Here is a 27,425-nt window from a genome sequence, read left to right as displayed (position 1 = left end):
ATGTACATTTAACTTTTCCGGCCTCTTATTGCTACTTGTCCCAACTTTTTTGGAATGTGTAGCTCTCATGAAATCCAAAATGAGCCAATATTTGGCATGACATTTCAAAATGTCTCACTTTCAACATATGATATGTTATCTATATTCTTTTGTGAATAAAATATAAGTTTATGAGATTTGTAAATTATTCCATTCCTTTTTTACTCACAATTTTTACAGTGTCCCAACTTTTTTGGAATCAGGTTTGTAAAATTCTGCTGTTGTTTCTGATAAACAAAGAAATTCTCTTTTAAAAAACAACATACTGCATAATAAACCAGTTTCTTATCACTCACGACCCCCACACTTTACAAAAGCTTGATGAAATCGACCACGTCAGCTTTCCCGGTTCATATCAGATCTTTGAACCCTATAGTGTCCCAGTGTGAGATGATCTTGCTGACCCTCTTTTCCCACCATTGATCTTCAGACACAAGTGAACATACTAGAGAATTTCTCATTTCTGAGGGTAAACTTTTTGGTCAAATGTCAGAGGTGTTATCTGGGAATTCTGACAAATAGGTATGAATGGCCTTTCCATGACCCAGAAATCTCGACTATAAGCTGTAACATTTTGGCTAGATTCTGAGTAAGACAGGTTTGCAGTTGCAGCTCCAAATGTCAAAACTGCAATTGCTTAGGTGTAAAACACAGTCTAATTACAGTAGCTTATTGGCCTGTTTAGAAAGACAACATAGATTACTGTAAGTGTGCGGCCGGAGATCTTTCCTGTTATTATTCCTGAGGTAATGACAGAGAGATTGCTTACAGGGGTTGTCATTTATGCAGAATATAGGGTGCACGTCTCCTTAAACTTTGTGGCCCTCATAAAGAGGTTTTTAAACTTGCACTCTTTTATTTGGCCCACACACACTAAGACTGGATTGATGAGCTTTTAGTAACTCCCTTTTCTTTCATTTACCCCCTGTTTTGAGGGAGCAGTTGAACCTTTTTCATAGGAAATGCGTTGAGTAGTTGATTACTGGGTTCCAGAAAATTTTTTTTGCATAAAAAAACAGGAATAAAGTTTGGAATTACAAGGATTTGACAAATAGTAAAACATTTGGGATTATTTCTCTTGCTGATTTTGTGGACATTGTGAAACAATTTGGAGCTCACATACTGTAGTATAGGCTTGGTGGGGAATAAAATCACATCCAGAGTAAACACATAGAAGTAAGGTTGTGGAAAGTTTAATGTCTCTCTCTATTCCAATTGGTGTATATATACTTCTTAATGTAACATCGTAATGTCACACTTTGTGTTTAGTAATTCATTCAGGTGCTTGTCACTGTCATGCTTTGGCATTATCTTCAGTCACAAGACACCTTAGAGATATATAGGTCTACAACATCCAATTCCATTGTGGTGGACATCACAAATATTGGAAGATATAGTACTTTTGACTTTCTCTTATTCTGTGATGTATTGTGACCTTTGGGAGTCTGCAACACAATGTGGTGTTGTATAGCAGATTTTGTTAAAAGTGCAGTATTCAGTATTATCCAATTCAAGGCCAGTGTTTCTCTGTAACAAATCATTGAAATTGGCTGTTGAAATTGGTTGTTGAAATTCCTTTCCTCCTTGTAAAATTGTAGAACCTTACTCTAATACAGGAGAGGCTGATGAGAGAAATAAGGTGTAGCGTTGGCAGTATTGGTTGATATAGTTGTTAATGACAGAGAATTTTTATTTCCACATGGAAGTATCCAGCAATGGAACGCTGTGGTAATAATATTAAATAAGACTGAAAATTAGGGAACATTTTTAAGTTAAGTCCTAGTGCAGATGCCAGAGCAATTTAAGAAACATTTGTGTTAGAGGCCCCCAGCGTATTCATGTCCTGCGAATTTGCATGTGCTGTAATTTATCTGCTGTAGAGTATGTGAAGAACTGAATACCATAAAACTAATTTCATAAGATCCTATTTCCTAGTGGTAAGAGGTTGAATGATTTACCATTCTGTGATGGATGTGAAAGCCCTCCAGTTACTCAGAAACCTTATTTTCCAACCACAGTGACATGTAGATATGTTCTGCTTTTTTGCTTTATCGCAAGTAGGAATTAGAGTCATCTCTGTGGGATAGTTTTCTTTTCGTAATGAGAATTTATCAGAGAATAAAGAAACAATAACAACAACAAAAACATATTTGAGGCAAATTATAGAAGACGTTGCTGTTTTGAGAATCTGAAATTGTACCAGTTTGCTGTGTTTACTTTCTAGTCAGTTTTTTTTTTTTTTAGATACAGAGAATTATTAAAATGTGGTTCATGTTTCCTTTCCCATGTGTCATAGGGTTTGCAATCCTGTGGTTCTTGTACCAGAAATTGAAATTGAGGCTGCAGGATGCTAAATTTAGGCATGATGAAATAATTTAGCATGAAATGAATAAAAGACTTGTACAGTGGCCCCAAAAAGACATTTACTTGTATTTCATATTTAAAAATGTATAAGTTTATTTCTTAAAGATAAATGCCACTTAGTTTCAATTTTCTTTCTAATGCAATGACATTCAGACAATTTTAAGTATGTTTTACACTACCATTTAAAAGTTTGGGATCAGTAAGAGGTTAAGAGATGAAGATATTTTAAAAGATGCCTCTTATGCTTACCAAGGCAAATTTTTTTGATCAAAAATGCAGTAAAAATTATTTAAAATGACTGTTTTTCTAGTTTAATATTTTAAAATATAATTTATTCCTGTGATGACAAAATCCTTGGAAGCAATTAAAAAAAAATGAAGTTACCTCGATCAGAATGTAGCTCTCAATTTGATACCAGACCACTTGAAGATGTATTTGAGCTATACATCCCTTTGTAGTCCTAAAAGGATTTGAGGAATCTCCCACTCAAGGGAGCATCAAGGCACCTGACACAGTGACTTTCACATATTGTACAAATACACTGTTCTGACCTCAAGGTTAACAATGCACATTTACCAGGTTTTAGTGTCACCTGTTATAAAGGGGACAGTAAAATATATCACACAGAGAAAAACAGGTGTTGTTCAAACAATGTTGCTATTATGTAATTATTTGCATTTATTTACTCTTAAACCTGTGGTCTTCAGTCTCAGAGGCCAAACAATTCACAGTCCAGATGTTTTATTTTAGGTTAGCTGTTAACCAGATGTGTTAGTCAGGGTCTGTGCCTTTTTTTTTTTTTTTTTTTGCTTTTGGAGATTGTTTTAATTTCCAGTCACCTTGGCAAGAAGCTTCTGCTTATTGGTTGGGTTGATTATAAAGTAGTGTAGCAAATTTAAGCAGTGTTTAGCAAGACATAAATTAAATAAGCAGTCTGTCATAACATCAAATTGAAAATCATGCTTATTTGTTAGAGGTTGTAAGGTCTTAGACATGTGTGCCATTATTTGTCAGTGATAAGAATATTTTGATAATGTTATGTACATTTTCATCTGTTTTGCAGAGATAAGACATTATACCATGATCTGTGCTTGACAAATCACACAACGCTTCTTGTCTGTTGTTTTAAGATTATATAGGAATGTTTGAGGCTTGGATAGAGTGTCATTGTGCAATTATTGTTTTGTTTTGGTTGGTTTTGTCATGGAACAGCTTATGTAAGCACAATTCAGTTGGATGAAAATGATAAATATGATAGCCACATGAACTTAAATGTTCAGAATTTATGGTTAGAAGATTTTAAAGGAATATTTTAAAATGAATATCCTGTCATTAATTTACTCAACCTAATGTTGAAGTACCATTAAAAATACATGTCGCATTCATAGGAGAAGTACATAGCAATGTCCATTTAGTGAATGAATCATTCTTTTGAGATGATGAATGTTTTGAGAACTTAATGATTTGTTCACAAACTGGACTGATCCGGTTCTCAATGATCCAGCCAAACAATTGGTAAACAATGACTTAAATTTAGTCCTTTCAGACTCAGGTGAACCTGTTGAATAGACTACTTTAGGGTCCATTCATTGTAATTGCATGAAAAAAAAAACGGTATATTATTACAATTTTCTCCTTTTGTGTTTAATGGAAGAAAGAAAGTCATACAATAATGAATTCATGTTTAGGCAAACTTTAATCTCTTTAAACCTAATGAGCAAGGGGGAAAACCTCCTTATACAGTATGAATTTTAGTACTAAGTCAAGCACCAGACTCCGGTCTGCCTGTACTGTTTCTCTGAAATGAAGTGAAGTAGGAAAGTCACAGCACAACATCTTTGGCCTAACTGTAAAGAGATCTTTTAATAGTTTGGGAATGAATTGAAGATGCCAGAGTGTGTTTAATAAGGGCTTGTGAAACGCTATGCAGCATGCTATGATTTTCTCAAGGGGAGTAAAGAACCCTCTATTAAAGTGCAGAACACTATTGCAGCATTTTATAACTCTATGTGGTGTCATATTTTAAAAAGACCCTGTCCAATAGGTCACTGTGCTGACGCTTCTACATTTAATTTTAGTGCCTTATTATTTTATCAGCTGCAATAAGTACAAAATAGAATTCCAGCTGGGAGAGACTTTAAATGTGATTTAGTTAAATAAATAAGTCTGTTTGCAATTTTGACCTCCTCAAAACTGTGGGAAAGTAACCTTTAGGGACAAAAACTCAGACATACTTCAGTTCATTAATCTTAACTTGTCATGTTGCTCATTTTCTTTTCTTTTCAAACATCAAGCAAAATTCTTGATGTTTGGTTCCGGATGCAATCCTTTAAATGATGTGTACCAGGAAATTTTAAATTCAGATTTAGTCTTTTTTTATGACCAATATGAACAGAACACAAAACTGTGAACACCACACATACAGGTAGGACTCATGGCCTTAAAAACCTTACATTTTATGGGACATTATTAAAGCATGTATGTGCCCTTAGTCTTGGAGTTTTATAACTTGGAAGGCATCAAGAGGTTGCACTCAATATTTCAGAAAGAGTGATGTGTGCAAAATCTCTGAATAAATATCTCAGGATGTTAATCACATTTAATGAGGACACAAAAAGCCTGACAGGCATTTCAGCACAAATGAAATTGCGTGACTGGAGGTATAAAAAAATCTAACTCTTCTGTGTCAATTTACCTCTCAGTTTCTGCATATAATTCTGAAATGTGGGAGTTTATCATCATTAAAACTTTGGTGTCAGACTTATTTTTTGCTCACATCACCATGGCGTCCAAATTTTGGAGAGATGTGAAACTTAACAAATGTCATGGACCACCATGCCATGCTAGCAAAGACCAGACTAAATGGATAATTTGACTGCATATGGCAAACTCTTTAGCTGTTATTTGTTGTTTACAATAATTTTTAAGAAGATTTTTGTGCTGCTCTACTGAAATTATGAAATCCTTTTTATATGCAGTGCACCTTGCCCATGGTATGTTGATCAGTAGACCTTTTCTTTGAATATATGTATTCCCATTAAACACATAAACACAGCTTTTCAAGATAATTTGAATGCTTTGCTTAAGGGAAAATTGGCAGTAATCGACGCTTTAGCAGATATTCAATGGGCACCGTGGGTGCAGCACACCCACAGTCAACAGAGGATGCTTTGGAATAAATTTTTGTTGTATTTGTTTATAAAAAAAAAAAAAAAGCTTTACCTATATCAACACATCATGAACAATTCAGGCTGTTTTTCAAATTTTCCCTATGATTATAGGATTTGTTCACTTTGCACCTAACCCAAGCCTTCTTACTTGTACCCACAAGCCAAAGAGGGAAAATGCACCACTGAATCAGAGGTTAAATGGGGTGGGGAATTTTTGAATTTTTGAATTTTTAAACTCCACAAGGAGCAATCCATGAATGATCACCATTGTGTCCTTGAGAATGATACTTAACCTTTTTTAAAGAAAGTGTTATTACACTTACTATAATTGAATTGAGATAAAATCATCAAGTAAATGACAGCTTAGTAAATTCTAAATTACCAGAATGAAGGTGATGATTCTTGCCATTAGTCACAGCTTTTACAGAAGATTGGATGTCATTCAATACATTTGCTTGGACATCTCAAAAGTTTACAGAAACTTTGTCTAACTCTGCAGGATCTTATGGCCATTTTTTTTATGGCCACTTTAAATTATGCAATCTTATTGTGTGACATTCTAAAGTATGTGTCCCTTCAGATAAAAAAAAAAAAAAGCCTTAAAGAAAATGACAAATACATATATGTTTGTATGTCCATAATATTTTTTATTCATTATTAATATTAATAAAAACATATAACAAAACATATAAATGCATATATTATATTTATTTATTTCTTTTTGTATTTCTGTAAGAGTTTAGAGAATCTTAAACTGTTTTGAGTAAGATGTATTTTTTATACTACTAAATTATCAAATCATGCTTATTGTACTACTTTACATGATCCTTACATTAATATTCTGTTGAAATGGGGTCCGATAAGATGTGGATCACCATAAGAGTGATTTTTGTACAGTCGTCCCACAAGACACTGGTATATTTTACAAGCTTGTAGAAAATGCAGTCCACATTCATCTATAAAATATACAAAATCTGCACAATCCATAAATCATAGTAACACAAGCAATATTTAATAAAGCTGTAACTTTGCCTTTTATATAATTTCCAAGGCTCTCTGAATTAACTTTCCTTAAAAGTGTCTCTGTGTGGTCAGACACAACTAATACTATTTTCATATGGGATGTTAATTCAGTTTAGGCCTTTGTTGTAGAGTAGAAGTCATCGTATGGCACAATGAGCCTTTTGCATTATTTGATGTAGTGTTTTAAGCATGGCAGCTCTTTAATAGCCAACTTTATGCCAAAACGTACCAATTCCTGCAAAGTAATTGATGGAAAAATGAAGCATGGCTGTAATTTATCTGTCCTTTTTACTTTGACTGCAGAGGGCTTATTCCATTAGCGTTGTGTGTTTCTTTGTGTGTGTGTGTGTGTGTGTGTGTTTCACTGTTATATAAGCTTGGGTAATTTGACTCTGCTGGCTGTCTAGATGCTGGGTCGAGGAACTGTCTGTGACTCCCACAAACATAGACGGGCTGCCTACTCTGACCCACAGACATTCAAATGCAGCTAATTTGCACCACATTTTATCTAAGGAGGAAGGCCAGTACCATCTACATGCACTTCAATCATTGTTCCTTTCTAGCTATCATTTTTCATCTAAAAACCTTTAGCTGTGTCTGCACTGCTCATAATGAGAGTGAGGCAAACCTCAGACTGGCACTTGAGGTCTGACGATGATAGTCTGGGATTATAATTCTTCAGGAGCTGAAATGGCTTTGCACATTGCACAGGCTATAACAAAATGGGGGTGGGGGTTCAGAAAGATGAACGTCTTATGCAATGCGCTTCTCTTACCGGAAAAGAGGAAAGTTTGGCTGTTGTCGGCAGCTGGGTGGAGAGCAGTCTATTGTTGCTGCTAGTGGCCTGCACAGAGCAGAGGAGAGGGAGTTGGAAAGAATGGATGGTGTGTTTGTCCAGCTGATTCTTCGTTTTTTTTTTCGCATCCCCCCATCTTGTTCCAGCCAAGCACTTTTCCATCCATCAGAGCACACACACACACACCCTTGCACACTCCCACACAGCGCTCTCACAGATTTTAGGCTCTCTGTTTTATTGTTAGTGGATTGTGCCCCCACAGTGACATTTGAAGCAAGTCGATGTTAACAGAACTTTAATTTGTTACGGCTTGTTCTGCGCACATTTCCATTTGTCAACTAAATATTGCAAATATTATTGTAAATATTGCAGGCGGTTCATAAAGGTGGAACCTAAATTTGTCCTTCATTTCAAAGACCAAGTGCCCACTGCTGTGCATAACAATCAGCTGAGGTCATGTTTGTGGGATCGTTGCACAATACCTGCATATTCTTTTTCTCTCCTCTCCTCTCCTCTCCTCTCCTCTCCTCTCCTCTCCTCAAATGAACTTTCTGTCCTGTAATTATCTCATAGATCAGGATTAGGAAGGAGTCTGTGTCAAGAAACCAGTAAACCACATGCTGAAAGAATGGTATTGGCAGTGTTTTTTGGGGCCAGAAATTGGTCAAATCCAGCCACATAATTTACAGTAATCGCATGCCCCATTCCTATTGCTGTCCTTTATCATCACGTTTCTTTTTCTGTATTTATTTAAACCAGAGGATCTCAATGGGATCGTTTTTTCTTTGGAATAGCTGACTTATAATTTTTCAGAAATTTAATTAGAAATTTCTGTGTATTAATACATACTATGTAATGATTATGATTAATAATATTAACTTTATTTTTATTCTTCTAATTTATATTCATGTATTTGTATTTTTTTTTTGTTTCTTTTTTTTTTTTTTTTTTTTTTTTTTTATTTTATGTAATTTTTATTTTGTTTTTCTGTGTATTTGTATTTGTTAAACACACACACACACACACACACACACACACACACACACACATATATATATATATATATATATATATTATACTACGGGGCCGTTGAATGCTTGAATCTGATTGGCTGACAAATGTTCTGAGTTGTGCAATTATTTTCAGGTAATCGCACAGCGAACGTCGTTCCAGGTAGCTCTCTTGACCGCATTACAGTTTCATATCACTTCGCATAGTTAACTGTAATAACGGAAATTAGCATACAGTACCTATACAGCACACAGGACTAACAAAAACAACATGACAGATGATTTTCCGAAAGTAAATACACATTATATTTCTCACTAGTGAGGCAATCCTTTTTGGGGGAGTCGTGGCCTAATGGTTAGAGAGTCGGACTCCCAATCGAAGGGTTGTGAGTTCGAGTCTCGGGCCGGCAGGAATTGTGGGTGGGGGGAGTGCATGTACAGTTCTCTCTCCACCTTCAATACCACGACTTAGGTGCCCTTGAGCAAGGCATCGAACCCCCAACTGCTCCCACGGGCGCCGCAGCATAAAAATGGCTGCCCACTGCTCCGGGTGTGTGTTCACAGTGTGTGTGTGTGTCACTGCTCTGTGTGTGTGCACTTCGGATGGGTTAAATGCAGGAGCAGTAATTCTGAGTATGGGTCACCATACTTGGCTGAATGTCACGTCACTTTCACTTTCACTTTCAATAACAGTACTGTTTAGAGACGCTGCTGCAGAACACTTTTGAGGGACGCACAAGCTCACTCTCTCTTTCTCTTTCTCTGTCTCTCTCGCTCTCTTTTTAACTTCATTAATAACTGCATTAGAATGCTATCAATGGCTCAAGCCTCCGTTACCAGCTTTAAAATGACATTTTGGAACTAGCAAATGAGGCGTAGGATGAGATGTGGAAGAAATAATCCTATTCACAATAACAATTTAAGTACAAAACCCGGACGAATCCCTTTAAATATATCATCTGATCGATGTCATGAGGTGTGGTAACTGTAGTATAAGTGGAATAATTGACTCCGGGCCATTAAATTATTAGAAAAATAATGCACACCCCGAGAACAAGTGGCAAAGCATTAATTCAGTGTGGTGCCGATAGGTGTTCTGTGGTATCTGGTACCATAATGTCAACAGCAGGTCCTCCAGATCCTGTACATAGCAGGGTGGTGGTGATGTAGCATTAACCAGCTTTTCCAAGCTGAAACACAAATACTCGATTTGTCAATTTGGAGGCTAAGGCACTAACAGAAATTCACCATCATGTTCCTCAAACCCATCTCTTTGACAATTCTAGCAGTGTGACACGGCGCATTATCCTGTTGATAATGGCCATCACTGGCAGTGAACACAGTTGCCATAAATGGGTGCACTTGGTCCGCAACAAGGTTCAGATACCTGACACCTGTCAGGGATTGTGCTATTGGGATAGTGGGGCTTAGAAAATATTGCCCACAGCATAACACCACCTCCAGCAACCTGTGTCTGCCCAACAGTGCATCCAGGTGCCATAGTCTCTGTTGGTAATTGGAATATCCGTGGTCAGCCGTCGACATGATGCACCAGGAATTTTAATTTGTCAGACTAGGCCACATTCTTCCAATCATCCATTGTCCAATCTTTATGATCTTGGGCTTATTTCATGCATTGTTGGCGAAGACGTGCAGTTAACATGCAAACCTGTCTGGGTCGTGCTACACAGTCCCATATGCAGAAGGTTGTGATGTTGTGTGCTGTTACACATTGCCCTGGACACAGGTTCATTGACTGGCCATCTGTGCACCACTTTTGATACGTACTGACTACAGCAGCACTTGAACAACCCACACAACCCGCTGTTTCTGAGTAGTTCTGAGAAGTGGTATGCACCTGCAGCATTTGGTTGTGCTCATTGCTGGGTTTGGTCATAACTAAATGGCTCAATGGTTTATATGTGTATATATATATACTGTATATTGTGCCTGTGTTGACTCTTTTCTTGGTGCCTTTTCCCCCCTCTAGTCAGTTTCCCACACCTGTTTCTGTTCCGCGTGATTACTTTCTTTGTGCATTTATACCCTGAGTTTCCTTAGTCCTATTGTCCTTTCTCATCTGTTTTATGCGATTGTGTTTCCCTGCTCCTGAGTTTTCCTGTTCCATTTGGATTGACTTAATAAAAGACAATTTAATTAAATACTCTATCGTGGTGTGGTTTATTACAGCCACCGAGCTGTGACAGGAGGATGGACCGAAACTGGACATTTTATTATTATTATTTTTCCCTCCCCCCTCGCTATAGATATACCAGCTGTATGCCTGCTCTGTTTGGAGTGGTCCTCGAGGATCTCTACCTCGAGGACCACACAATGGAATTTTTAGATCTTGCCTACATGATGCACTACCCGGACAGTTGCCTGTGTACATTTTATAATGATGGACTCAACATCACGGCACACCTGACAAGGTGCGTTAGCTAGCAACATCACCCATCCCCGAGGGAGTTCTTGTGGAGTACAAGGGTATGGAATGGAGCCCCGCCCACAATCCCGTTACTGAGGATGAACTGCTGCTGGCCTCTGAGCCGTTTTCTGAGATTCTATCAGATCTGTTTGATCCCTTTTTCTCGTCTCCTCTGGCCCCACCCAGCCCTGAATCTCCTAGATCTCTGCTGGTTCTGCCCAGCATACTATCTCTTGCATCTCCTGAGTCTCCTGTGTCTCCACTGGTTCCGCCCAGCTTAGTATCTCCTGCATCTTCTGAATCTCCTGTGTTCACACCCAGCCTCCCTCTCCCACATCCCAGAATCTGTCTGTTCCTTGGCCTCATCTACACTGACTCCTGTCTGTCCCTCTGCTTATCCTAAGTCTGCTCTACCCTATTGTGTGGATCTGCCTCTGGCCTTTTAGTCTCCAGCTCTGCCTAGGCATCCCGGACTTTACCACGTTCCTCCGACCCATCGGCTCTGCCTTGGCTCCCTTGTCTCCACCATGGCCCGTCTTCCCACTGGCTCAACCGGGCTTCCTCGTCCCTCCGACTCAGTGTTGGTCAGTCGTCAACCTGCCTCTGCCATGGTATTCCTCTTCTCTTCCCTCCATCGATCTGGCTCCGTCTGGCTTATCCTTCCCACGGCTTTGCCTTCGCCTTTGTCCTCAGTCACTCCGGCTCCACCATGGTCTTCCAGGTCCCCATCTCTGCCTCAGTCACATGAGCTGTCAACTCTGCCTTGGCCCTCCAGACACTCTTGCTCTCTGTCTGCATGGCTCTACCTGGATCTCCACCTCCAGCGAATCTATCATGGTGTCATCAAGGGCTTCTTCACCATGGCTCCTTACTGGCTTGACTCTGGTTTATCATCTTGCTCCTCCCTCTGTCATTCCCACCATGGTTCCTCCCGCCATCACCTTTTCCCAGTCCCTGCCTTTCTCCTGCTCCATGGCCTCCTCCAGAGCCCCCCTGTTCCAGGGGATGTACTGTCAGAAATGTAGCCTGCATTGATTTATTTCCTATGCCTGTTTTGCCTGTCTGTTTTCTGGTTTTTATATATATATATATATATATATATATATATATATATATATATATATATATATATATATATATATATATAAACCAGCTTTTAATTTATTTTGAATGTAGGATTTCCTGTAGGAAATCTAAGAGAGAGCTGGCCTGTTTATGAGGATGATTGCAATTTAGGAGTTTGGACAGGGGTACATGGGAATAATTTTGCGATTTAAAATTAATGTGTGAATACATGAATTAGACTGCTTCAGAGCCTATGCTGCAGAAATGTCACAGTATGCATGTAAATTTGTTACATGAAGTTTTACTGATTACGGCAATGCATGAAGAATTGATAACGTTAGTAATTTAACAGTGGGCTAATTTCAGGATTGAAGTCAAAGCATTTTAACCAGATTTGAAGGTTTCTCATTTAATAGTATGATTAACACTGTCGGAGAAAATCATTTTGAAGATGTTGCTTTACAACGCTGATGCAAGCAAAAAAAAAAAAAAGTAGATTTGCATGATGTGCACATAGATATATTGTAGTTAAACAGTTACATTATGAGAACAATATCACAATACAATCTACAGATGATTTTACAATGATTTTGAATCTATAAAATAAATTCTGAACTAACACGTTTTGACTGTCTGGAAAAGTACACGTTTTGTATTTGTGGATACATTTCAGACAGAGTGTAAATGCAAATGGCTCACATTTATATGCGAAATGATTTCACCTTTTTTTACTTTGTAAACTATTTAATTGCGATCCCCGTTAGCTTGTGATGACTAAAACAGCGGTTTGTTCAGTACTGTGTGGATGTGGACAGTGTGTTCATGCACTCAACAGAAATGTCTGTGATTGGATACAGTGCTCATTGCTTTAAAAACACGAGTTTGAGCTGCCTATCAGTGGGTACCAAGCTGATGTCAGACATAATGTGGGGGAAGTTTTCCAGGCTCTCTGTATATGATCCAAAATGGTTTAAAAGAACTGTTTTGGTTTCCCCCTCATCATGCATATGATGATTCACTGTGGAGGAGAACAATATAGAGCAGTGAAAACCAGGGACACTTTAGTTTTTAGTGTTTTTGAGAGGGAAACAGGTTTCCAAGGCATCATAACATCATTTGCAATAATGTTAAACAAATTTGAAAGAACTTTAGACATAACTAAGTAAAATTTTAATGACTACTATGCTTATTTTCCGGTAGAATTGGAATCATACATTGGAAAAAAAGGGAAAAAAGACATTTATGAATTAAAATGCTTTAAATCACTCCTTTAGATGCTTTTTTAATACTTACAACCAAGAGTCGAACCACACGGACAGAACTATGGTATATCATAGTGAGCTTATCTAAGAGAAGGGCAACTTAGTAGACAGGTTATTAATAATAATGGGAATAATTTCTCATTTAATATAATATTAATAGTATAATATTTTTTTAGATGATAACATAACACTGTCATTCAAAAATTTGGGGTCATGGTTTCCACAAATGTATTAACCAGCACAACAGTTTTCAACATTGATAATCATAATGTCTCTTGAGCAGCAAATCAGCATATTAGAAAGATTTTCGAAGGATCATGTGACACTGAAGACTGGAGTAATGGCTGCTGAAAATTTTGCTTTAACATCACAGGAATATATTATTGTCAGACACTGTTTCTGTCTTTTCATGTGTTTTTCTTCCCCCACATGCTCCAGGTTATTTTTATGTCTTTATTTGGTTATCTTCCTGTTTCGGTCATCATAGTTCATTAGTTTCTCCCTGTGTCTCATTGTTAGTTATCCTTCTTACATGTCTACCCCTCGTTATCTGTCCTATTTCAGTTCTAGCCCGTTCTGTTCTCCCTTGTCTGGAATTGCTTGTCTATTTCCCTCTGCTATGTGTGATTTGCTTTCATTTGGATTAATAAAGACTGTTGATATGAATTCCCTACATCTCCTTGCTCCTTCGCTCCTCGGCCCATCACAGTAGCAGCAGCGAATTGTGACAGAATTCCGGACCTAAACAAACAAATAAGCGATGCCCTTTCTCCCCGGTTTTTGTTTCAGTTTTTTGAAAAGTGTTTTGTTTTCCTGTTTTTTCCCCCGCGGCATGGAAACTGCCGCACGTTTGGCCGCACTAGCTTGTCTGGATCTCCCCTTCGTCGAGTATTTCGGGGAGTTCTGCAGGTTCGCAATGGCTATGGTATTGGATGACGCCACCATCAACTCGCTGTTCTGGCAACTCAGCCCGTGGACCTCCAGTGACTGGAGAGCATCCGGCCCGAGCCTGAACCAGCCCACCGGCCGCAGCATCCTCAAGCCTGCCGGCCGTTCCCAAGTCAAGCCCACCGGCCATGGCATCTTCAAGCCCGCCGGGCCATTACGGCATCCTCAAGCCCGCCGGCCTCTGCTGACTCAAGCCAGCCAGCTGTTCCCGAGTCAAGCCCACCGGTCGCAGCATCCTCAGGCCCGCTGGCCGTTCCCGAGTCTAGCTCACCAACCACGGTATCCTTAAGCCCGTCGGCCGCCGCTGTCTCAAGCCAGCTGGCCATTCCCGAGTCAGGCCCGCCGGCCATTCCCAAGTCAAGCACACGGGCCATTCCCGAGTCAAGACCACTGGCCACGGCATCCTCAAGCCCGTCGGCTGCCGCTGTCTCAAGCCCGCTGGCTGTTCCCGAGTCAAGCCTACCGGCCATTCCCGAGTCAAGCCCACCGGCTGTTCCCGAGTCAGGCCCGCCGGCCGTTCCCGAGTCAAGACCACTGGCCACGGCATCCTCAAGACCGTCGGCTGCCGCTGTCTCAAGCCCGCCGGCCATTCCCAAGTCCAAAAGATGGCCTCCATTTATGTCTTCTTTAACCAGAATTCTTGGAGTCTGATCAAGTCCACCTAGTGAAGCCTAATTTCAAGATTCTTCCAGATGTAAAAATTATTTGTTTTTTATGGATTATGTGAACTCAGGCTGACTAAGAGATTGGAAGTTTTCCATGAATCCGTGGGTGGAAGTAAGAAACATCTACAGTAGGTGTATGTCCTCAAGATACCTATGAGTTCAAGATGAAAGATGTCCCAGGAATCCTGCTCATCCAACTATGGTAAGTGGATCTCATGAAACCAGAAAATGAAAACTTAAGACAAAAAAGCGGTCATTGAGAGTTTGAGAAACAGAGAGAATCTTTTCAAGTCCCAGAACATGTGAAATGCCACTGTGAAGTGCATTTGTTTTTATCTACTGCATCTTCTGACACTAAAGTCTATGTAAAACAAAACTGAGCAGGTCAAGCCAAGGTTGTTATTTGCATATTTATTAATACAGTGATTTACATCAGTTCACACCTCAGCATCAGCAACCTAGACACACCACACACCAAGATCAAACACCATTCATAGACCACACATAAAACTGTTCAAACACGTGCCACATCTGAGTAAATCTTGCATTAAATATGGATCAGAAAATCTGAGTGTCAGCATTTGTTCATCTGTTTCCTAGACATGGATTGGCCAAGTATAACGTCTACTTAAATATATTCAAAGGTGTTTTAAGTTCTTGCCGCCTTCAACAAACATGATTTTCCAGACTTAATAAGGCTGTTTTACACTAAGCACTGGTGTGATTGGTAAACCAGTGTAGCTGTGCTCAACCAACATAGACGTTTGGTTGAACCTGGTTTGTTCTTTCTTTCTTTTTACATCTTTAGTGCAAAGTGTACTGAGTCAAAAAATCAGTGACCCTACAGTCAAAATTAAGTGGTCACAAGTGGTCACGGGATCTGCATTTGAGAAGCTTTTTTGAGAAATAGTTCTCCAGTAGCCCAGGGATGAAGCTGTTAATTTGTTTATGTTCAGAAGGTTATGAATGGTTATAAAAAAGCATTTTTATTATTAGCACATGTGGGGATTATAGATTGGGTAGATAGGAGGTCAGTTAGAATCAATTCATTCATCTTCACTGCAAGACTGATGATACTGATTATAAAGTTTTGTCTGCTCAAAAGAATAATTACCTGTGTTCTTGATTATTGCATACTGTCATCTGTGTAATGTTTTTTTTTCTACTTTATTATATTATTTTTATTCAGGGCTGTCGTCTTTGAGGAGGCCAGGCTATCTCAAAAACTAATTTGGATCAGAAAATAATTGAGAGTAGAGAAGTACAGCAAAGCATTCATGTGAAATTGGATCAGATAATATAAAATCAACTTTTTAGTAACACAATAACAGCAGCAGATAAAGATTTAGAGGGAGTTTAAAGCGTTTCCATTGAACTCATGAAACAGACCAGTGTTTCAGTAATTTAACATTATGTATATACTATTAAAGTGTTTATTAATATTTTTAATTGCCTTTTATTTTTACATTTTCAGTTTTCATTTTAAGTTTTAGTAATTTTGTTGTTATGTTTATTAGTTTTTTGGGGGGGGGGTTATATTACTATTTAGGCTTAATTTATTTTTATTTCAGTTTTAGTAATTACTTCAACTTAAATGATTTTATTTCAGTTGGTTGCCAAATAAACATTTCTTATTTTAAATTTGATCTTCACCTCATATTTATTTTTAATTTTATTTCTGCTTTATTTCAGTTACTGAAAGGGGGTAGCAGGAGAAACTGTAATTTACAAAAAATCAATCATTAAAATGAATAATAATTATAATAAATAAATCTGTGAATAAGCCTCCTTATAGCAAAGAGCTTTGTACATTAGCTGAAGGTAGAACTTTTATACTTAATGACTTAAAGATACTGACTCTGCCTCCTCATTTTAGATGTCCACTGTTTTGTTTTGGTAATCTGATTCCCTATATAATGAATGGAAGCTCTTGCGACACAGACACAAAGCAGAATCAATTCAATTGACCAGGTTTTGTCACTTACTCTGTTTTTCTGTCTTCTAGGGGCCTGTTTATTACAATTCATGACCGCTCCCACATCTCCACACTACTTCAGAGCTGGCCAGAGAAGGACATTCGTGTGAGTTATGCCCACTCCCAACTACACCACCCTGTACTATTACACAATGTACCAGAACTCTCACTGTCAGACAAATTAACACTCTCCAGGGTTTCACCAATTCCAAAGACATTGATTCCACATTGACTTGCACCATGAAAACAATGCCAAAAAGTCATATTAATCTGCTCGTTAAGCATTTAAAAGTTATTAAGGTAATGATGTACGGGGTGGTATGAAATGAAGCAGTAAAAAAGTTGCGTCTGGTAATGGGATTCAATTACATAGCTCATGCTGTTATTTTGAATTTGTAGTTTATTGTGAATATGTGAAAATGTGATTATAAAAGCAGAAAATCTGTTTTTGCTGGAGGGCAGACTTACAAGCCAACCTAGCCAATCACAGATATAAATATCCAAGATAAAAACATAAAATTATAATTAAGTAATTTGATCATAAAGTACATAAATTAGGTCAGCAAGCTTTGTAGGGGGGTTTAAAAGTGAAGGCTGCTGTATTTAGTTACTTTAGTATATAATGTCCAAAATACTGTATACACGCTGCCATTCAATACTGTCACTTTAATGTGTCTCGTTAAAAGTTTTTTTTTAATGTATTTATAGTATTTTTAATAATAATAAATTCACCCTTGATGAGCATAAAAGACTTCTTTCAAAAAATATTTAAATGTTAATTTTGCCAAACTTTTGACCACTAATGTATTTTTGTGGATGTGTGTATGCCTTTTAAAATAATAAATGGCCCACATTTTATTAAATCTGGTTCAGAGAAATAAAATTACAAAGGAATTGGTCATTTATGGAGTCTGTTTGTGAATTTTTGGTTGTATTTTTTTCTAGGCTGTAGTGGTGACAGATGGAGAGAGGATTCTGGGCCTGGGGGATCTGGGCTGCTATGGTATGGGCATCCCTGTGGGTAAACTGGCCCTCTACACTGCCTGTGGTGGAATGCCGCCTCAGCAGTGCCTGCCTGTTATGCTGGACGTAGGGACAGACAATGAGGTACGCAGACCTGTGGCACCACAGTCAACCAGACCGTGACTGCTGACACACGCTTGCCATCTCGCTTATTCTGACATAATCAAAGAGGGACTTAACTATTCTTAGCAGCCGCATCCTCACTCACGACTCTAATCCACCAGCATATTTGTTTTCACTGGTCGTGCATTGCAATGTTGTAGCAGAAGGACAGAGGTGACTGCTGCAGTAGCTGTATACTCTGAATAGCCCTGTGAGTTCAGAAGTAAATTTAGTGAGCATGAAGTCTATGTCATTTTTAACAGGGCCAAGGGTGTGGCGCCGCAGAAATAGAAAACCACTGCCTCATCTACCAAGGCTTTGTGCCAGTGGACACCTGGCATTTCCTTCTGTGCCAGAGCAGTGGCTTAGCCATGCCATTATAGATGCCAAAACTCACATGGATGGAGATAAGGAGAAAAATGCCCCCATGGGTGGGGTAAATTGCCCCCAGTCTGACAAAGCAATTTGCTTTATACATGTGCAGCAAAATCAGAGTACGGGCAGTTTTAGCTTAAAATGAAAAAGAGTTACATCACTAATTATGAATTACAAAATTATAATAGCTTATTTGAAAAATATTGTTAGATGATGCTAACTAGCTCCTTGATGTTAACTTGAGGTAATGTTTAAATATAAAGTCCAAATATTTGTATTCAACCAACTAGTTAGAATACATTTAATGGAAAACAAAGGATTTGATGTTCTGGAAGAAATAATTTTACCATGCCTCCTGGGGGGGTGTTTTAACCCACAGACAGCATTGAAAAAAAAAAATTCCGTCATTGTGAAAAAATAATTATATTATTAAATAACATGTACTCCCTATCTACAGGTCTTAGTATTCTCATATCATAGATAATTGTGATGTTCTACAAAACAAAAAGCTTTAAAACACTCTTTTCTTACTGCTGAAAATGTATTACAATATATTACAAATATTACAATTTACTGTTTTTAATACATTAAAAAAAATATTCCTTTGATGTCAAAGATGAATTTTCAGCAGCTATAACTTCAGTCTTCAGTGTCACATGATCATTCTAATATGCTTTTTTGTAATAACTAATAATAACTGAGTAACCAAATCAACATATTAGAATGATTTTTGAAAGATCATGGGACACTGAAGACTGGAGTAAATACTGCGGCAGGAATTTAAAAAGATGAAACTGTACTTACTTATATATATATATTTGTATTCAACCAACTAGTTAGAATACATTTAATGGAAAACAAAGGATTTGATGTTCTGGAAGAAATAATTTTACCATGCCTCCTGGGGGTGTTTTAACCCACAGACAGCATTGAAAAAAAAAATTCCGTCATTGTGAAAAAATAATTATATTATTAAATAACATGTACTCCCTATCTACAGGTCTTAGTATTCTCATATCATAGATAATTGTGATGTTCTACAAAACAAAAAGCTTTAAAACACTCTTTTCTTACTGCTGAAAATGTATTACAATATATTACAAAATATTACAATTTACTGTTTTAATACATTAAAAAAAATATTCCTTTGATGTCAAAGATGAATTTTCAGCAGCTATAACTTCAGTCTTCAGTGCCACATGATCATTCTAATATGCTTTTTTGTAATAACTAATAATAACTGAGTAACCAAATCAACATATTAGAATGATTTTTGAAAGATCATGGGACACTGAAGACTGGAGTAAATACTGCGGCAGGAATTTAAAAAGATGAAACTGTACTTACTTATATATACATTTGACATATACTTTTGTCCAAAGCATCTCTGATTTCAAGGTATGCATTTAAATATATAAATGCATACCTTGAAATCAGAGATGCTTTGGACGAAAGTATATGTCAAATGTATATATAAATGTCATAAAACAATTCTTGCTTTTGCACAAAAGTTGAAGTTCCTCAACTCAGCTTCACACTCTTGTAAGTCTGTATAAAAGCTCATAAATAAGTAAGAGGGTAAGAGCACATTAACACTGTTGTGTAACAGCTCTGAGTCAGTTTTCCCATTCACTTCTGCTTCAGTATCCAGCAGGCCAGCTCCACATGGGTCTTCTGCTGCAGTGCTAAATGCGGAGTGGCCAGTCAGCTATTCAACATATCCTCGGGCATCTAAACACTTTAATGAGTTGACTCTCTAGATTTTGCCCCCCTGTCTGCGTTTGCATCCAAGTATATTCAGCTGGAGGAATGGAGAGAATTTTTTTTTTTTTTTTTGTTTCATTTATTTATCATTTCTTTTGGTTATACTATATTTGTTTATTTTGCGCTGTCTGGGTTAATGTTGCATGCATTTGTTGATGATTAAGAGTCTGTTTTTGTTATTAAAATGATCTCAACGTAGACAGACAGAAAGCAGTATTTCATACCCGTACACATGGCTTGCTGTTTAGTCTTGCGTCCCTCTACAAGTCAAAAATCGAAGGACAGCGTCTGCTGCACCATTTGGCTGACTTCTATGAAGTCTGAGGTAATTAAGGCCTCGTTTTCATGATATTCTCAAGAGATGACAAGTCTAGTGATAGATGAATTCACTGCTTATACCCCCACAGCTGTGTGTGTGTTTTATAGGACTGTGCAGTCCGATGATTAAATAAGTGTTATTAAAGGATTAAGTCTATTGTTTTTTCTAAAAGAGCAAGACACCTACTGACTGAGGTCAGGCTGTCTCCTCTCTTTCAGCCCCTCAGAGGGAACTGGATGACTGCACCTGGATCAGTTTTGACTCTCCAAACGCAGTCACTAACATCAATTCAGACAATGAGGAGTCTGATCTATGATCAGCATGCATCATTTAAGAGGGTTTGATCCAGGTCCTGTACGCTCTGGTTAAACTCTAATCCGTAAAGAACGCTGTCTGTGGTCTGGCTGCTAGAGAAAGTTCAAGATGTGCAAATAACATGGAGGGGCTTTGTGCAGGCTTTTTGTGAAGAGCTTAAATGTGCTAATTATTCATGTCAGCAAACTGGATTTCCTGTCAGATACTGCTTGCACCTCAGTGTAAATATCTGCAGCTGTTTGCACACCTTTGTGAATATATACACTATTACACATACAATTTTAAGATTTTATGTACATTATTTTAATAGAGTTTTATATGCTAAAATAGATACTACTAAAAATATTGTTTTAGTTATTAAATCTTATATATTTTATTATAAAAAAATAAAATTTTAACAGTAGAAAATATAACATGATATATTATAAGTTTATTATAGCATATATATATATGTGTGTATATATATATATATATATATATATATATGTATGTATGTATGTATGTATGTATGTATGTATGTATCTATAATATACATGTTTTTTTCCAAGTTCTGTGATTTAGTAGATGCAATGCAGAACCAGATTGTACAAACAGAAACAGCCAAAACAGACACTTATAGCTTGCAATCAAACCCATTTAAACACTATCTCTGAACTTCCTTTTTTGCTCTATGTAAACTCCTCCTGTGAGTGTTTCTGGAGTATTGTGCCTTGTCTAAATAGTGTTGGACTGCATCGAGATCTCTGAGCTTCTGTATAGACTGCAGACCTCCAGACAACAGATTATGATCACTGACACCACATCAGTTTATGTGTCTCTGATGACGTCTCTTATATTTATCTTATATTGATTGACAGCAGGAACACTTACTGCTATCACCTCATGTGACCTCATCCACACGCATACATTCACATACTGAAAGGAAACCAAATGATGCCATCACAAACAAAGTGCTGTCTGTTGTGGTTGTGGGTGGCCTAGGCAAAGAGACTTCCCTCTCTGAAAAGATTTTTCTCTCTCTCTTTCTTTCTCATATAAGAAAAGATTCTCATTAATTTTCTCATCTTTCTCTGACTGTGGCTAACAGACCCTGACTGTTCCTGTGCCTTAATCTCACCTGAAAGACTACATAAACGTACAGTTCACACACACAAAGCGCAGTTCACCAAAACCCAGTATTAATCCCTGAGAGAAAAAGGCCTTCTCTCATCACTTAGTGACTCATTTTTACAAAAGCACTTCTGAGTAGTTATGCAGGTCTAGGATCAGATTCTACCTGGTCTCATGGCTACGCTTGTATTATCTGGATCTGTTTCACATAGAACAAGTTTTTTTGTCAAGGCGCATCTGTTATTTTTGAAATTATCCTATCTTGTAATCTGATGTATTACATTTTCGGATGTTACAGTTATTACAGAGCTTTTTATCATGTCAGCTTCTGGTTTTCATCAAATGGCGAGAAGATCAAGAGATACTGATAGCAATTTAATATGGAAAAAAGATTTGTGAATTTGGACATGTTTCCGGATCCTTGTTGGTCTCGGAACTACTTTTTCATCAACTAATCAGACTTTAAGGTTAACCTTAGGAGTTGGACTGTTCGAAAGTTTGGAGTTTTGAAATAATTGTTTCTATTGTAATAGATTTTAAAATATAAGTTATTTCTGTGATGATGGCAAAGCTGAATTTTCAGCAGCCATTACTCTAATGTCAAATGATCTTTCAGAAATCATTATAATATATTAAGGAAAAAATCTCACTGAGCCCAAGCTTTTGAACAGTAGTAGTGTATGGTTTGAGTTAGCAATAGGGTCATGACTTGTTTAATAAACATTGTTCCAGGACCAACACAAGACATCCTGCTTGGCAAAATCACATCCACGACCAATAATTTAAACTGTTTTAGGTTTTGTCCTGGTACAATCCTGTGATTATCCTATAAATGCTGTGTAGGAGGGGCTTGTTTTGTCTCCACCCCATTGATGGGATAACTGGCACAACATGTCACAATCCACTTCTGAGGAGGTGTGGCAGTTAGACGTATGTTTGGCTTCCTGTGAGGTTCAGAGAAGCTCCTTTTATAGTGACTGTTTTGAGATTAAAAAACAGTCACAACAAACCAGACCCTTTTGAAGTATATCCCCTCCCCCCACCGAGTGTGCACTTAAAAGTGAATTATGAACACACATATCTTAGACTGCACTCTCCGTTTTCTTCTGCCACACTGATGAATTCACTTACCGTCTGAAACCAGACAGTCCTCTCTGTTAAGGGCACCTTTATGAGCTCAGTTGCTGTGTAAAAGTCTTGAATAGAAATCCAAGGTAGTGCTGGAAGAAAAATATCCCTTTAGTCAATTTCACTCTTCCTGCATATATATATTTTTTTCAGCCAGCATGCATTATTATTATTAATTATTTTTTTTATTTTCTTTTAGAAATGTCTTTGTTTTTTATCCATACATTGAAAGTCAATGGTCACCAAAACTTTTATCAAAATATCTTCTTTTCTGTTACACAGAAGAAAGAAGAAAGTCTCTGTAACCCAGGTCTCTAAATGAGAAACTACATTCGAAATTGATGAAAAAAAAATCTATATATATAAAGTCAGAAATTGTAAAACTTTATAGCACTTATTGCTTTTTCAATCCCACACAAGCTTTTCTATTTTTTCTCTTTCACTAGTCCTAAGACGCTAAAGACGCTTTAATACTGAGGACAGAAAAGATTATGCTTGAAATTTTTGAAATTTTGTGTGCTGTGTGGGAATGAGTTCTGATGAAAGCACTTCCTCATTCACCATGATCCAAAAGATGTGAAAAACAAAACAAAAAAAGTTCCAGAATTGCACTATACATCAGTACTGCTGAGAGTCATGCAGGTGCTCTGTTTATCCATTTTCTTTTCTGGTTGACTGGCACGCTGACAGTGATGGGGCGCACAGAATTTTTATATGACGCTCGCATTCTCTCACTACTTTCCTTCTGTTTTTCGCATGGTGTTAGAGACTCTTAGTGTGAAGTCTGCAGATCTGTACAAAAGTGACAGCTGCTAGACTTCCAAACTGAAAATGCAGTGTAGTTCTTTTTTGTCACATGTTGGCCTCTTTCTGTCTCTTTCTATGTTTTCGTGCATTTCTATTTCTCTTGTTCTCAGTCTTCTTTCCTTTTAACATATGCTTACAGGCACTGTGGGTGGTATAGCTGTGGGGTAACCAGATTACCATATGTAATCTAATTAAAGAGGAGCTGTGCACATAATAAACATTCTCTTTTTGAGTTTTGATAGTATTGTACTTTTGTTTCTCATTTTTTCCCACTGGTTAGAGTAAAATGATGAATTGCAATGTCATGCTATTGTTTCTACTTGATGCCTGGGTTTATAGAAATGAAAACCTTCTCTCTTTTTTTCTTTTCCTTTAGGAACTCCTAAAGGACCCTCTGTACATTGGGCTGAGGCATAAAAGAATACGTGGACAGGCCTATGATGAACTTCTGGATGAATTTATGAAGGCCATCACAGACAGGTATAGTAAACCCAGTGTACCCCTCCTGCACAGCACATGCTTCCTTCCACAGGCCGCTGATGGAAATGCCTGGAAAGCATAGCTGAGGCATTGCATTGCAGGAATGTGGGGTGAAGTGCGTGCCTCTTGGTTTGCGGGCACTGAGCAACAACTTCAGTGGCAGGGACCCGAACCGGATCGCTGACTGCACGCCTCATCAGTTTTCTCCCCATATATCCTGCTCAATACTGAGCCATGCGGTGATGTAATTCAGCCCATAACCAGCCCCACTGCCCGATGGCTCATTCAGCTCACTGATGCTTAGAATGGTTCAAGATGCCATTTGTCTTTGAAGATGTCAGTTTGGGTTATTTGAGTCAATGTCGTTTTTTGTTTTTTTGCTGTTTTATTCTTTGACAGCTCATCTTTCATTTATTTTTGAATGATGGAAGATTGATATCTGCTGTAGTTTGTTCAATGAATGCTGGAGTTTAGTGTTGTTTGCATAGAGAAATAAAATTTGAGTGGTTTTAGGTCTTTTTTAGTGGAATTTGTTAAAGCATGCAATGCAATTACTTTAACTCACACTTAGTGTACAAATTCTGATCTGTATTCACACTAATTGTGCTACAGACATGAATGATAATTTAAATCATGCGGGTTGTTTAGGAGATTAGTGCTGTTACTTTTCTAAGTCATTATACTGTACTTTTGGGGAATTAAAAAAAATCCCTTAGACTTGCACTGAAGGAGGGACACAGATTGTATCTAGGGACCAAAATATCAACTAGCATGAGCAACCAACTTGCAACAGCACCTAACAGGTGGCAACCACCTAAGAACATAGTGGGAAGTTCTGCACTGGTAAACACCATTAACATTTAAGAACCAGGGTCTTGGTCAAAGTTCTCTTGGTGTGGCCTGTTGTGACAGTGGTTGTCATAAGAACATAGTCGCACGTCACACAACACGTCACTTCACTTTAGTGCCACACATGGCTGTATTTAAAGCAGAACTCAAAAACCCCAGTGTCTGATTTCCCTCCAGCTGGCTGAATATCGCCGTGATTCTATAATAACGGGGTGGAAATGAAACTACAGGCAACAGCATCACTTTTCCCTAAAAGTGCAGAGTTGGTGGAAAATAAATGATTATAGGTTGCTGACTGAACAAATGATTATAGTCCTGGTGATTTTTAATAAACTTCTTATAATTTTAAATTTAAGAGGCTCAGTGCTTCAGGAAAAATCCTGAAAAGTAACATTTGCTTGTTAAATGAGGGTTAAAAAACATTTATGTGTATATCTAAAACAGCTTAGATTGCACTGAAGGGATAAGATCTTTTTAGACCATTAGTTTATATTTTAATTGGGCATCGAACCATGACCGTGCCATGTGTTAGTTTTAAAACCTCAACAATTATTCGCACTCAGGAATAAAAAATATTAATCAGATGGAGAGATCCATTTTCTGCTCTGTGAGGTACATGTAAATTTCAAAACTTCTTTCAGTACTACAGTTTAAGAGTTTTAGAAGAAACCGCACCCAGCAGTTTACTGGGGGACTGCACAGTTGTACTTTTTAGGGTCAGCGAACGGCAAAAGACTGTAGAGATAAATAGCATTTGTGAAAAATAGCTTTGGCTGTTTGAAACAAAATGTGATAAGAAGACAAAGAGAATCATGAAATGCGTACAGTAAATTCTTTAGCTTTCACTGTTAAGGTTCAGGCTCTCAGACTGTAAGTTTAACAGCCCACAGGTGCTCTGTTTCCCATCAGGCCTTTTTGTGTACTGTAAGTCCGGAAACAAATGATGAAGAATAATGACAATAATAATGCACAGACACTCTTTATTTCCGTTATAGAGTGTACAACACCATATAAAGAAACACCCAGAAGAAAAGCAGCATTTTAGGCGGTAAATGCTGGGATTATTTTCGCGGGGTGTTGTTATGCTTCTTTTATGATGTAGTTAATTCAAGAATAGAATTTTTTTTTTTTTTTTTGCTTCTCAGGCTTTGTGTGCCGGAGTAGTTTGTTGGCGGGTTGATTTTGTTTTCCGTCTTCTACCAGAACAGACTGAAAAGTTTTTGTCTTATGTAGCCCCTCTGTGTGCACCGGTACAATTCCCGTGTCAAATTATTTCATTAGAGCTCGTCGCTTTTCACAGAGCTGCAGTGGTGACAGTGTTTCATCTCCATGGTAACACGGGCCATCTCAGGGCAACGTTACGAAGCCATGTTAGGACAAGGAGTAGAGGGAAATGTCAATTGATTTTTGTCTGCAGATGGGAATAGAGAAATGATGTGTTTAATAGAAAAAGCAGCCTGTGAAGCCCCATGGGCCCCATGGGCCCCGTGGGAGCCCGTAGAGAAGCACTGAATGCTTACCATGAGTCAATGGCCTGTCCTTCATAACTGTGGCCTGATGGTAATTATTACCCTATATGAGGCCTTTCTGACATTCTGAAATAGAATGCCTTGCCTTTCAAAAGTGTTTAGATGTAAGGTGTGATGGATACAGTAGTTTTTTGTTTTTTTTTAATGGTCTTTCAGTTATATTGTGATGCAAAACTGAATGTTGATGCAAAAAAATTTTTAATGTATCAGTATGTATTTTGTTTCCGGTAAAAAAAAAAAAAAAAGTGATTTACATAAAGTGTATATTATTTAAAACAAATAATATATAAGAACAAATGTGTTTAGTTTATGGTTGAAAAAATAGAACAATATAGAACAGAATAATACACTACCATTCAAAAGTTTGGGGGATGTTTTTTTTTTTTTTTCAGTCATATATCAGTTTGACTTTAAACCTGATAATGTGGGCAAACCTTTCTGGAATCCTAAAAAAAGTTTTAACCCCCATTTTGTTTGTGTTTTTTTGTGTTTGTTTGTGTTTGTGTGTTTGTGTGTGTGTGTGTGTGTGTGTGTGTGTGTGTGTGTGTGTGTGTGTGTGTGTGTGCATGTGTGCGTGTGTGTATGTGCATGTATTGAAGTCTCTGGTTGAACAGCTGTGTTTGGACAGAATTCTCACCATGACCTTTAATTTGAAGGCCTGTGGGCTGCATGGTAGCCATGCGGATAAAAGATAATCTTTGAGAGCTTGTCAGATCCGGCCGAACCCCTAGACCCAGTCTCAGCAAATATCCTGAGTGTGTGTGTGGTCAGTAATGGCCCAGCAGGTTTACACTAAATCTAAACCCTAGTGGCTGTGTTTTTTGCCTCCCTTTTCTGTTTTCTTTGTTGTTCACCACTTTATGAGAAATGCTTAATTCT

The 27,425-nt window shown here is 37.8% G+C and overlaps 1 protein-coding gene across 1 annotated transcript in view; it reads left to right on the top strand.

Moving 5' to 3' along the window:
* The window catches only part of me1 (malic enzyme 1, NADP(+)-dependent, cytosolic), a 64,990-nt gene that overhangs the window by 27,077 nt on the left and 10,488 nt on the right, over positions 1-27,425 (top strand). Inside the window, exons 4-6 of the mRNA XM_042772805.1 lie at positions 16,776-16,851; positions 17,691-17,852; positions 24,065-24,168. Coding sequence (XP_042628739.1) covers positions 16,776-16,851; positions 17,691-17,852; positions 24,065-24,168 — 342 coding nt within the window. The remainder of the gene's footprint in view (positions 1-16,775; positions 16,852-17,690; positions 17,853-24,064; positions 24,169-27,425) is intronic.

Source organism: Cyprinus carpio, chromosome A16 (assembly GCF_018340385.1).
Source record: "Cyprinus carpio isolate SPL01 chromosome A16, ASM1834038v1, whole genome shotgun sequence".
Taxonomy (NCBI): domain Eukaryota; kingdom Metazoa; phylum Chordata; class Actinopteri; order Cypriniformes; family Cyprinidae; genus Cyprinus; species Cyprinus carpio.
This window is presented reverse-complemented; position numbering and strand designations above follow the sequence as displayed.